This window comes from Cavia porcellus, unplaced genomic scaffold, assembly GCF_034190915.1.
Source record: "Cavia porcellus strain 051 isolate PalLab524CR breed Dunkin Hartley unplaced genomic scaffold, mCavPor4.1 scaffold_17, whole genome shotgun sequence".
In the NCBI taxonomy this organism is placed as follows: domain Eukaryota; kingdom Metazoa; phylum Chordata; class Mammalia; order Rodentia; family Caviidae; genus Cavia; species Cavia porcellus.
Genome location: NW_026947500.1, coordinates 63548955 through 63562687, shown reverse-complemented (window position 1 = coordinate 63562687; position 13733 = coordinate 63548955). Strand labels below are relative to the sequence as shown.

General features: G+C 51.5%; 1 protein-coding gene across 1 annotated transcript; it reads right to left on the bottom strand.

The window, feature by feature from the left end:
- Positions 1-268: 268 nt before the first annotated feature.
- LOC111756320 (uncharacterized) lies at positions 269-13510 on the bottom strand. Its single transcript, XM_063228413.1, is given in 2 exon segments — positions 269-2877; positions 3217-13510. Coding segments are annotated over 2 exon segments (4809 nt in total). The 5' UTR covers positions 7726-13510; the 3' UTR covers positions 269-2577.
- Positions 13511-13733: the final 223 nt, after the last annotated feature.

Here is a 13733-nt window from a genome sequence, read left to right as displayed (position 1 = left end):
TGGCTAAATGCCATAGTTTCATACCTTTTGGGATCACTGAAAGATGGTTAAATTCTTCCACTGGGTGCTTTTTATATTACAGACATGGGTCACTCAGTTTCATAGGCCGTGACTCATCCTTAAACACTGGGAGATATTTGACCCTAACATGTTAGGGGAAAAAAGAGCCATTATCCCCTAGAGACAAAATGGTATATAACTAGATGCATTCCTAGTTGTTCTTCTGTTAGGGCCAACGCCGCAGGGAAAGAGACCCCAAGGACTCAACTCTTGGTGAGGAAAAGAAAGTTTATTTCCATGCGCATGGGGTCCCTCAGGCAAACGTGTGCGGAGGGGCCCCGAGGGGAATTTGTGCAGGGTTTTTAAAGGTACAAGCAGGAGGTAAGCAAGGTTACAGAAGCAAATCGCATTGGTTAATTTTGAACGGCGCAGGACTTGGCTAACGCTGATTTGAGGGTCTGGGGCTGAGTAACCATGGAGACCGAGGGTCTTGGGTTGACCTTAGAGTGCCAGGTGCCCCCTGGTCCTGTTTATACAGTACATTCTTTTGCTTATCTCTATCTTTACAGAGAACAGAACATCTAGTGGTTAATGACTAGCAGAGACATTCCTTTCTGCCCTGCTCTGATTATCTCCTGGGAAAGGTTTAGGGAGTGAAGCATTCTTTACTGCTCTGTTTTATAACTCGGGGAGGGGGTTGTAGCAGGGGGGTCGACTCTCACATTCCCCCCTTTTATTTTTCCAATGACTTTTAATCCTAAAGGTCCTGTATAGGTAAGGGGTCATATTGTTGACGTAGCACCATAACTTTTACCTGAGAGATCTGAGCCCTCACAAATTGGGTTACTCGGTTAATGAGGCAAGGGGCTATAGCCATGACTATAATGAATCCGGCCAGGGGTCCCAGTAAAGGAAGAACATAGGGCAGGATTGATTCCCAGAAAGAAAACATTTTGGCTTCACTTGAAGGGGGCTCTCGAGATTTGATTCTCTCTCTCAACTTTTCCATTGCGTCTTTTACAATCCCAGTATGATCAGTGTAGAAACAACATTCTTCTCTAAGTGCGGCGCAGAGACCGCCTTCTTTTAAAAATAGAAGATCTAAGCCTCTTCTGTTCTGTAACACTACTTCAGATAGAGATGAGAGAGATTGTTGTAACGCAGTTATAGAAGTTTCTAAGGCCTGTAAATCTTGGTTTACTACTGCAAGAAGCTGTTGGCGGGATTGATGCCCAGTAATGAGGGCTGCTGTGCCAGTTCCTATCCCCCCTGCCACCCCTATCCCCAATAGGACTGCTAGGGTCAAGGAGACAGGTTCCCGTTTATATCGACCTTTTATGAGGGGGAGCATGTCAGGAGGGAGATACTTAATGCGTGGCATAAGGTCTATGAGGATGCAGGAGCTGTCCCCTGCAAGGAGTACATTTGTGGAAACACAAGGGGTGAGCCCCGTAGTACATAACCAGAATGCCCCGGTGGGAGGGATGAGGTACTGGTTTTTGGGGAAGGAGCGGGTATATGTGAGGCAGCGATGGCGTAGGTCTGTAGGCCAATTATCAAGTGTCCCTATACAGGTTCCTCGGCTAGCAAGGCCAGGTAAAGGAAGGGTGTGGAACACGTGATCCCAATCGCACTGGTCGGAATTGGGGGTCAGCGTATAGGAATCATTTAGAGCAGTCCCCTCATAATATGGAGGGTTAGCACTTAAACATAACCAACAAGCTTGGGCCAGGTCTGGATGGGTAAGATTAAGGGCTCTATGAGCCCCAAGTATAAGGTTAAGGAGAGAGTTCACAGTTGGAGGGACGAGTCCCGACTCAGGAGGATTAGTTAAATCCCCGGAGGGGGTGCGAGGTGAGGTCATGTGTTCTCGATTTTGGGTAGCCTTGGGCCCCGGGGATAAAAATCTTTTAGCAGTTGTTGGGGCCAGTGGTGGCGGGGACGGCCTTGTTTCCGGTTTTAATTCTTTTTTGATAAACAAATATCCCCCTGAGTCTTTTCCACTTTGATAATATCTAAACCGCCAAGTTTTTCCGGTGATCCATGAAGGCTCTTGGGGGGTAAGGACCGTGAGTTGTAGGTTTAGGCAGGGTCCAGGTCCCTGGCTTGACTTGGCATCCCAAGCCCCACCATAACAAGTGGGGGGCTTTGGGCGAGCTCCAGTCAACTTTGAAAGACTAATGTGTTGGTCCCTTATGGTGGGTGTCCACGCAGTGGCCACCGTCTCACATCCCCAGTAAGCACAGTAATACTCTGCTGGGGAGTTACAATGGGTCCTCCCCTCCACTGAAGTTGGGCATAGGTAAACACCCTGAGATGGATCCATACAGGGGGCTTGAGGGACAATATCGCAGGAAAAGAAGGCAAAAGTGGGATTACCTGATCCTTCCCACTTACCGACCACCTCTTGGTTGTCCCACTTAATCAATGACCAGATCCAAGGGCGGTGGGGGTTAGCTATTGCAGGGGTGACTAGCATTAACATGAGTAATCCCATTATAGCCCAGGGGGTTACAATCTGGGGTCTTTGTTGGATCATCTTGCAATAATACACAAGGGGAGCGTATAGAAACAGCATTAAAGAGTCTTTCGGCTCAGTTTAAGTTTTAAGGGGTTATCAGACCGCTTGAGTTCCCAGGAGCTGTCCTCTGGCGCTGAAGCAGGCTTTAGATGCGACGCGTGGATCCAAGAGGTGACTCCGTCAACCTTTACCGCTGTAGGAGTAGTCAATAGGACCTGGTATGGTCCTTTCCAGCGAGGCTGTAGAGTCTCTTGTTGGTGGCGCTGGACAAACACAAAGTCTCCCACCTGGTACGGATGTGGCGCGGGGAACTCACTGGGAGCATAGGCTGAGGCTAGCTGCGTCCACACGTCCCTCTGTAGATTGTCAAGGGCGATGAGCCTGTCAGACAGGGAGGTTGGCAACAAGGCAGCATGCTCAGTTAAGGGAGTGAGATCTCGAATGGGGGGTGGAGTGCCAAAAAGGATTTCGAAGGGAGTAAGGTTAGGGGGTTTGGTAGACGGGGTGTTTCGCGCGCGAAAAAGGGCATACGGCAGGAGCATCGTCCAATCTTTTAAGCCAGTCTCATGAGCCAATTTAGTGAGGGTCTCCTTAATAGTTCTATTCATTCTTTCTACCTGTCCTGAACTTTGGGGTCTATAAGCACAATGTAACTTCCAATCAATCCCCAATATGTTGGCCAGTCCCTGACTTACCTTAGCCACAAACGCCGGTCCATTATCAGACCCTATTACCTTTGGCAATCCGAACCGGGGAAATATCTCTTCCATCAACTTTTTAGTTACCACGGCAGCAGTTTCTTTTTTGGTAGGAAAAGCCTCAGTCCATCCAGAAAAGGTGTCTACAAAAACTAGCAGATATTTTAGTCTGCATCGGGCAGGCTTAACTTCTGTAAAGTCCACTTCCCAGTATTGTCCAGGTCTGGTGCCACGTAGCCTTTTGCCGGGGGCCAGCTTGGCAGGGTAGGCATTGGTCAATTGACATGCCTCACAATTAGCCACCACCTGATTGGCGACCTGACGTATGGCAGTGGGGGATGCCCCTGGGAAGTCTTGGCGTTGGGCCAGTAGGCTTAGCTTTTTAGCTCCCAAATGGGTGAGCTGGTGGGCCTGTTGTATGTAAGCAGTCAAATCAAGTGTTTCAGGGGTTTGGTTAATCTGAGCTTTCTCCTCTGGAGGAGAATCTTTGACATCAGTCACCAACATTTGTGAGTCTCCCATGGCTGCAGATTTTGCTGCCTGATCGGCCAGGTTGTTTCCCCTTGTGACGGTATCAGTCCCTTTCTGGTGGCTGTTACAGTGTATTATCGCCACCTTCTGGGGCAACATAACTGCAGCGAGCAACTGGAGGATTTCCTGTTTGTGTTTTATTTCTTTTCCTGCGGAAGTCAGAAGCCCCCGCTGGCGGTATATGGCCCCGTGGATGTGGGCCGTTGCAAAGGCATATCAGCTATCCGTGTAAATGTTTGCTCGCTTTCCTTTAGCGAGCTCCAGAGCCTTAGTCAAAGCAATCAGTTCGGCCTTTTGGGCCAAGGACCCGTCCTCTAGTCTGGCTGTCCATATAACATTGGAATAATCAGTCACAGCCGCCCCCGCATACCGCTTACCTTGAATCAAAAAGCTACTCCCGTCAGTGAAGTAGGTCACCTCTGCATTGGGTAGGGGGCAATCCAATAAGTCCGGTCGTACTCCGGCCTCTTCTGCCAAGCCGTCCTGGCAGGTATGGAGGACAGGTTCCGAAGCTTCTTCCGGCAGCAGAGTCGCCGGGTTGAGAGTCACCGGGGGTCCAAAAGTTATCTTGTCCTTGTTGAGCAAGAGGCTCTGATAATGAGTAACTCTGGCATTTGAGAGCCACCTGTCTGGAGGCTGGCGGATGATGCTTTCTAGCATGTGCGGGGCAATGATTGTTATTTTTTGTCCCAAAGTCAATTTGTCAGCGTCTTTAATGAGCAAGGCAGCTGCTGCAATGGCCTTTAGGCAAGGTGGCCACCCGCTTGCCACCGTGTCCAGTCTTTTTGAGAGGTAAGCCACCGGACGCCTCCATGGCCCAAAGGCCTGGGTCAGTACTCCTCTCGCTATTCCTCTCTTTTCTTCAATGAAGAGAGTAAAGGGCTTATCCACATTAGGAAGAGCCAGGGCCGGAGTGGACAGGAGAGCCCGCTTGATGGCATCAAAGGCCTGCTGGTGATCTTTTTCCCAGATAAAGGGAGACCCCCCCTTCAGTAACGGATACAGGGGAGCTGCCAAAGTTGCGAATCCGGGGATCCACAACCGGCAAAACCCCGCAGTACCCAGGAACTCTCGTAATTGTTTTTGACTCTTTGGAGGGGGAATCTGGACCACAGTCTGTTTTCTGGCCTCAGTGAGCCACCTTTTTCCCCCTTTTAAGGAGTAGCCCAGAAAAATTACCTCTCGCTTACAAATTTGAGCCTTTTTTGCTGATGCCCTATACCCCAGGATAGCCAACTCACGTAAAAGGTCCTGAGTTCCGCTTGTGCAGTCACCCTCAGAGTCCGCAGCCAGCAGCAAGTCATCTACATATTGAAGAAGGGTGAGGCTTGGGTGTTGAGCCCGAAAGGGGGCTAAATCCTTATGTAGGGCTTCATCAAAGATGGTTGGGCTGTTTTTGAAGCCCTGTGGGAGGCGCGTCCAGGTTAGTTGTCCGGCGGACCCAGTCTCAGGGTCCGTCCATTCAAATGCAAATAAGGGCTGGCTATCTTTGTGTAAAGGCAAACAGAAAAAGGCATCCTTTAAATCCAGAACAGTGTACCAAGTCCTTGACGGATTTAACCCGCTGAGGAGATTATAGGGATTGGGTACGGTGGGGTGAATGTCTTCTACCCTGCTATTGACCTCCCTTAGGTCCTGTACCGGTCTGTAGTCATTCGTCCCGGGCTTTCTGACCGGGAGTGATGGAGTATTCCATGCAGACCGACAAGGGGTTAATACCCCTTGGTCTAAAAGTCTCTGTATGTGCACCTTAATCCCTAGGTGAGCTTCTCTATTAATGGGATATTGCTTAACCCAAATAGGGGAGGCAGTGGTTTTTAAAGTAACCACTACAGGCGGCTGCTGGCTTGCCAGCCCGAGTCCAGCCGTCTCGGCCCAGGATTCTTTAAAATCAGTTAGCCAGGCTGGGGCGATAGGCTGGGGATCCTGGTGGTCGTAGAGCCTATATTCATCTTCCAGTTTTAGGGATAACACCGTAACCATAGGTTGCCCAACCTTTGGGTTACGGAATGTCACTTGAGGTCCTTGGGGCTCAAAGGAAATCTTTGCCCCCAGTTTGGTTAATAAGTCCCGTCCCAGGAGGGGAGCAGGACATTCGGGAATAACTAGAAAGGAGTGTTTTACTTTTCCCTTGCCTAAGTCAACTGTGCGCTCAGTGGTCCACGAGCGATATTTGCTCCCATTAGCCCCTTGAACTAATGATTTCTTAGTTGAAAGGGCCCCTAAGGGGGCTTGTAAGGCCGAATAAACAGCTCCCGTATCGACCTCGAATTCCACGGGAGTCCCCTCCACTTTAAACATTACCCTGAGCTCGGGGAGGGGATCCGAGCCCCGAAGTCCCTAGTGTTCTTCATCCAGGGCGAGCATGGGGGCTCGGGATCGCTGTGAGGACTGCCTTTCTCGTTCTTCTTTGGCCCGTTTCTTTTTTAACTTTTCACAGTCTTTGATCAGGTGTCCTTTTTCCTTACAATATGCACATTGGTCAGGGTCTAATGGAGGGCGAGTGGGCTTTCCCTTTCCTGGCTCAGGTTTTCCCTGAATAACTGTGGCCAACATCTTAGTTAATTCCTTGTTTCGTCTTTTGTCCCTAGCTAACTCTTTCTCTTCCTCTGTCTCCCGCTTATAGTAGACTTTTTCAGCTTCCTTAACAAGATCCCTCAGAGTCAGGTCTTGGAGACCATCTAGCCTTTGGAGCTTACGTCTTATATCAGGGGCCGATTGCCCTATGAAGGCCATAGCTATCGAGCCTTGTCGGCCTTCCTCCTCAGGGTTAAAAGGCGTATATCGCCGGTAAGCTTCCATCAGGCGTTCTAGAAAAACTGAGGGAGTCTCAGTAGGTCCTTGGGTAACTTCTCTTACCTTGGCCAGATTAGTGGGGCGCCTTGCGGCCGCCCGGAGACCTGCCATTAGAGTCTGGCGATAGATAGAAAGATGCTGCCTACCGGCGGGTGAGTTGGAGTCCCAGTTGGGGCGCTTTAAGGGGAAGAAGTCATCGATCCGGTCTGGTCTCTGGGTGGGTCTGCCATCCTCTCCGGGAACAGCTTTCCGGGCTTCCAGGAGGATGCGGTCTCTTTCCTCGGTGGTGAACAGGACCCCTAGGAGCTGTTGACAGTCGTCCCATGTGGGTTGGTGGGAGAACATAACAGAATCCATTAGACCTGTTAGCTTAGAAGGATCATCAGAAAAAGGAGGGTTATTGTTTTTCCAGTTATAGAGATCTGAGGTAGAAAAAGGCCAGTACTGTAAAGCGGGCATCTGCCCTCCATCTGTCCCATCGTCTATCATGGGCCCATAGGGACGGAGAGGGAGGGTAACGACTGGATCCTCAGGCCGTAGCTTGCTCCGAGTGTTCTGGGCTGGGCCCGTGGGCCCCGGAGGTGTGGGCTCGGGGCAAGCCATCGCAGGGAGTGGGGGATATAGAGGGGACGGGGGTATCGGAGGAGAAGGGGAATTTAGCTCAGGTGAAGAGGGGGCTGACGGAGAAGCAGCACTCGATCCGGACGAGGAGGCTGGAGGAGAGAGTGGGTACGGAGGAGGTTGAGTCAGCTGGGAAGGAGGAGGCTGGTCATAGTCGAGTAAGGGTAGATCAGGCTGAGACTCGGGCAGGACCGGAGCCGAAGTGGGAGGTCCTTTCAGAGCTAAAAGCTTTGGTACAGATGAGTCAGAAGGGGGAAGAAAGGATTTTACCCATAATGGGGGTTCCTCCCTGAGGCCCTGCCATACCAGGATGTAAGCGACCTGATCAGGGTGCCCCCTTTGTCCGGGGCGGAAGATGACGTCCTTAACTGCTAGAATGAGGGGCAGATGAAAAGTCCCCTCTGGTGGCCATCCCACAGAGAAAGCAGGCCACTCAGTCGAGCAGAAATCCTGCCACTTACTCTTCTTGACCTGCAAGGAGAGATCGTGAGCCCTCTTCCGCACCTCCGACCAATGGTAGAGGGTGAGGGACAATGGGGATGAGGTCGACTGTCCCATGATGTTCTATTGTCACAGGGTGGTTAACGCAAGCGCGGTACAACAAATAACCAAACACAGCACCCACGACACACAAGACAATCAGGCCGGCCACTTCATTCACATGCATACGCATCAGTTTCACTCCAAATGAGACACCTTACAGGGTGTCTCCAGATTGGCCCGGGCGGACCACAGACTGGGAATCGAAATCCCCCAGATGAGTCACCTCAAAGGGTGTCTCCAAATTGGCCCAGACGGACCACAGATTGGGAATCGAAATTCCCCAGATCGATAGGGAGGCCCTATCGCAGACGGTGAACCACGGAAACCGTGTGGGGCGTCCCCCAGTCACCAGGGAACAGAGTACGAAACAGATAACAAAAATTGCCCCTAGATCGGAGCCGTATGGCTTGGGGCGTAAACACCGGTGGTATGAAAAGCGACCAGTCGTACTCACCCGCAGAGCCGTTGGGGTCACCTCCCGTGAGACGTGCTTATCTCGCTGGGGCCTCCACGATGTTAGGGCCAACGCCGCAGGGAAAGAGACCCCAAGGACTCAACTCTTGGTGAGGAAAAGAAAGTTTATTTCCATGTGCATGGGGTCCCTCAGGCAAACGTGTGCGGAGGGGCCCCGAGGGGAATTTGTGCAGGGTTTTTAAAGGTACAAGCAGGAGGTAAGCAAGGTTACAGAAGCAAATCGCATTGGTTAATTTTGAACGGCGCAGGACTTGGCTAACGCTGATTTGAGGGTCTGGGGCTGAGTAACCATGGAGACCGAGGGTCTTGGGTTGACCTTAGAGTGCCAGGTGCCCCCTGGTCCTGTTTATACAGTACATTCTTTTGCTTATCTCTATCTTTACAGAGAACAGAACATCTAGTGGTTAATGACTAGCAGAGACATTCCTTTCTGCCCTGCTCTGATTATCTCCTGGGAAAGGTTTAGGGAGTGAAGCATTCTTTACTGCTCTGTTTTATAACTCGGGGAGGGGGTTGTAGCAGGGGGGTCGACTCTCACACTTCACACAAAGATAAGATGAAACATGCTGAAAATGGTGGCAAAAGTTTATTTGAAAAGTGCCAGGTGAAAGGGTAGGGGAACACCACAGAGCAAAATTTGTGTCTCCATTTCTTTCTTCTTCTTGACAGATCCCTCAAGGTGTGTGAGCAGCAATCTGGGCACCAGGATTAGGAGATTTGAGTTTCAGTTCCGCATTGCCATTAGCATCCTGGGTATCACTAGGAACTTCACTTTCATCGATAGGTTGAAGTGTCTTTTAAACTTAATTTGCAGCTGCACCCCTTGTGTTACAGTGATCACTTACATGGGAGTCAGGCTTTAAAACAAAATAGGTGTCAGGGACATTGCTGCAAAAAGTGGTTCTGGGGGAGAACAGTGTCTGTGTGACTTGGGCACATCTGCCTGCCACCTGGGGGGATGCCTCAGGTCACAGCCTGGACACTTTTTGGTGAACTGTAGGAAAACTAAGGTCATCTTGAATTTCATAAGAAAGCTGTCAGCCCCTACTTGGAGCTGTGGCCATGTGAAATGCTGCCATGCTGCCTGGAAAATGGGCCAGCCTTATGCACAGTCCCTCCCAATACCTGTGATCACACCTCTGCCAGAAGCAACACTGTTCTCCTTGCCCCACCCTTTGCATCAATGCACTTACTTAACTTCTTAATGGCCCACTTAACCCACTTCCCTTTATGACAGGGAATGAAAGAGCACACCTGCTTTGCAAGACCTCATCATGACCCTGTGTCAGCAGCTGGTGTCCATTCCCTTCCGGTTTGTGAGCTTTACTTTTTGCCTGCTATCTCCTCTCCACTTTCCCCTTCCCAAAGGGCTGCACCCTCTGCAATCTCTTCTCTCTTCTGGCAGCCTATTTTCTAGAGCCATGTGTCCACCCTGGGGATTGGTATGGGGAGCCCATAGGGAGGCTTCTCTGTGAGGTCTGCAGAGGTAGGAGGTTATAGGAGTGAGATGGCTCAGGCCACTCGTGGGAAATTTTAATTGGAAGCAGAATTTCCACCTCTTACTTTTCTCCATCCACAGAGTTAGAATACCACCAGGGCCCTGAGACTCCTTGATGAGTTCAAGTGAGTGTCTCCTACTGGGGTAGCCATGCCTAGGCTGAGGGGTCAGGGCAGGCCAATGCCTGTGAGTCTGTTTCCCATTCAGCCACTTGCACCCTGACCCAGTGTCTCCATCCCTAGGAATTTCTATTGGACCCAGATCCAAAGTTTCAAACTGAGGTACCAAAGATTGGGGTCAGAAGTGGAGAGAGGGGAAGATACCAGACAGATGACAGATGTGCCTGAGGTGACCAGCTCCTCCTGTGTTTTTGGTATGTAAGTTCAAGGACAAGGAGCTTGGCAGGAAAGTCCAGGAAGCTTGGAAGAATTAAAGATATGGATGGGGAGTGAGCACAAGGGTGACCCAGAGGAGGGTCTGATGGCTATGCTGTGGCTGTGATTTACACTGCCCCAAGGAGCAAGGTAGAATCAAGACATGGTGGTAAAGGGAAAGGAGTCTATGCCAGGAGATGGCAATCTTGTCATTTCTCTGAGCCCCAGTGTCCCCATTTACAAGCAGGTGTACTGGGTGGGAGATGTGCCCACTGCTAACCTCCACCCAGGATCCATACAGCAATGTGGCTTCAAGCCTGGCCATCACCTGTGTAAGAGGAATCATTAATGAGGAAGCCAAGGTTCAAGCAAGGGCTGAGCACTGAGGATCTTGTTCGGGGACCAGTGGCCCAGACCTTTATTGCTGCCTCCTTTCTCACCTATGGCCCCAGTTCTGAAACCCTGAGTTGGGCTGAGGAGAAGGAGCAGCTGTTGTCTGAGTTTCAGAGACAGCAAGTGCTGGAGTGCACCTTAGGGCAGTTTAATGTACAGGTGGAGCAAAACACAATCTGGGTCAGAGGAACCTGGGGTAGGAAGAAGAGCATTGGCATCTACAGTACAAGCCAGAGCTGTGGAACAGTCAGAGGAGGACAGCCATATCCTGCAGTGCATCCAGAGCGTGTACAATACTATCAGTAGCTTACTCCTGCAGAACTTTTGAGCTCATGAAGCAGCTGAGTCAAATAAAGGACAGCTTCCTAAGGCTGGTGTGTGGCCACTGCTCACTGTATTCCTGTCAGGTCCTGCAGGGCAGAGCAACACACTCACCTCTGTGAGTGAGCCTACAATACAATAAGCAACTCTAGTTCTCAGTTTTAAAGGTGAGCAAGGACCCTACTGGGCCATTTCCTGTGCATATGGAATGATTCTCCATCATCCCTTGTGCTACAGACACCCTGATAGGGGGCTTGGGTTTGCCTGTACTAATGGTACTGATTACCATTCTCCAAAGAGTGAAAACAACATCACCACTACCTGCACCCTGCTCTCAGAGCAGCTGGCATAGAAAGAGATGAGCAGATGCAGGAGAAGCTATCAGAACCCAAGGCACCTCTATCCAGCCAAGTCCTATAGGGCAGGAGTTACCACCCATGGGGAGGGGAGGTGCTGGGACTAGGACTTATCTCCCACAGCTGGAGGACAAGTGACCCCAAAATCCTGCAGTATTTGCTAGAGCAGTTCTGTGAGTGTTGATAGCTCCAGGCCGCTGACTGTTAGAGGTGGGTAGCCTTGGGCTGCTCCCAGGTCCCGTCATCTCCCTGCTAGATTCCTGAGCCCTAATCCTAGGAGGACACAGGATTGAATGGGAGGTTCCTAAGCTTCACACTGGACTAGATCTCAGCTGCACTGGTCAAGGATTTAGTACTTTCCATCACAAAGTCTCAGTTCTCATCAGTTCAAAAAGATTACCATTTTCTTCATACAGTTCTTGGATTAAGTGAGATCATCTGTGTAAAGGATTGGACGCTAGCAGAGTGTACCTAACACATGTGAGCTGGTTCCATCTAATTCTCCACAGCTGTGGTGTGAAGTCCAAGTGTTTGCAAGGGAGTTTTGAAGGCTTGAGTCTAGGGGCAGAAGGCTAGAGTTTCTGAGTATCCTCCAATGAATTCATGAGCTCAGCCTGTTGATGCACCAGCTTACTCATCCTCATTTCTGGGTCTTCTGCAGTTGGTGGTGAGGAGCTTGGAGGCTCTGCATCTATAGCAATAGAGACACCAGTTCCTGGGCATCCTGTGCCAGTGTGGTGAGGCCTGGCCACTTCTGGCCTCTGAGAAGGCGGCCTTTTCACTTCACACACCTTATGATACAATGGGAGCACAGAGAAATGGAGGAGAAGGACATGGAAAATTCCTGCCAGAAGCTGCAGAAGATTCAGGAGATGGAGCTGCTGAGTAGGGCCTCTGCCTGGGAGGTTCTGCATGCCTCTGGTGTGTCATTTTCCACTCTCATTGTAGGAAGTCCTGGCAGCCTCCAGGCTGCAGAATCAGCAGTTGATCCCACTGAGAGTGTTGGCCTGCCCCAGAAGGTAAACGGAGATACCCACGCAATTGGCTGAGGCTCTGAAAACACAGTTGAAAGGACATCAACATGTACACCAGATAAGTAAAAATGTGAACCTTTGCAGCACAATGCTTAAACTAAACCAGCCAGGAGGGTTCAAATCAAATTTTCCCAAGAAGTATCGAGTTGCACATCCACAGTGCTGTGAATTCACAATCTGCACTGCACATGTAGAAACAGCCAGCAGGACAAGCATATGGAGGTTTTGCTTGCAGACATTAAGGTTTGAAAGGACTCAGCTAATTGCGTGAGAAAGCACAAAGACTCTACTCTCAGATGCCCTCCAATGCTACATATACAGCCACAACTCAGTGGCTCCTCTGCCCCCTGCTCCTGCACAACATTCAAGTACAAGTCCTCATCTTCACTACGATTCCTAAAGCTCCGGGTGGCACAAATGCCAAAAGTCTCTGCCAGGTTCACGGGCAAAGAATCCGAACGTTCACTCTGTGTTTGTAACAGCTGTGAGTCTACATATTACATCTCATTCATCCATAAGGCACAGAGGAAGCGCCATTAAAGCAGAGGTTGTGAGGAGGGGCTTGGCTTCCTTGTCTGGGAACAGCCAGATGCAGGCATCACTCCTCTAAAGCCCATACAGAGGCAGGTGATTTCAGACCCAGGATGCCTGGACTCCAGTGTTGCTCTAACAACTCCAGTGTTGCTCAACCTAACAACTCCTGGTTCCTGAACACACAGGCTAGGATGCTCCTTGCCACCCTTCTGCCAGTGCCCACTCCAGGGCCACAGTGGGAGCAGATGGACTGCTCACAGGGCGTTAGTTCATGGAGAAGGGGTGGCTTCCTTCACGGCCAATCACCCCGCCTGCCACCGGCTGCAAGGCCCTCAAGCCCCTACCGCGGGTGGCAGCTGCTCTTGTCCTCCAGCGGTGCTGGCGTCTGGAGGCCGCTCAGGGCCGCGCGGGCTCCAAGAACAAGGGGCCCGGACCCGGGGCGCAGGGCGCACTCACCTGGACCGCGCGCCGGGAACGGCTGGGCGGGCGAAAACATTCAGCCCCTCTGGGGCCTGGGAGGCCTCGGGGGCGCTGGGCTGGCGCAGCACGCGCGGATGCCCCTGTAGGCGGCGCACGCGAAAGCGGCGACGCGTCCCTGCAGGTCCCTCCTGCCCCGGGGACTCAGTTCGTCGCCCCCTTCCCTCCTCCGGACGCTGTGTGGGTTCGCGAGGTGGCGGCGGGGCGCGGGGATGGCCTGTCAGGACGTCGCTCAGGGCTGCTGCTGGCGTGGCCTAGGGCGGCAGCAGCGCTGGCTCCGAGGGCCGTGGTGCTGAGGTGAGGGGCTGCCTCCGCCACCTTGTGGCTCTGAGAACTGGTCTGGGCCCCGCCCCCTGTGGGGCTCCACCGCGGAGTGGCCCAGGCCGTGGCACGTGACTACCACTGTATCTGCACACTGGAGGGCACACTGGCCAATCAGCTCTCTGCGCTCAATTTCAACCCCCTCTAGTACATGCCTTCAGGGCCCATTGGTTCCTCCCGGGCATACCAAGCTTCCTCCTGCCTCCCTTAAGCCCATAGGCTCAGACGTTCCCAGGACTTG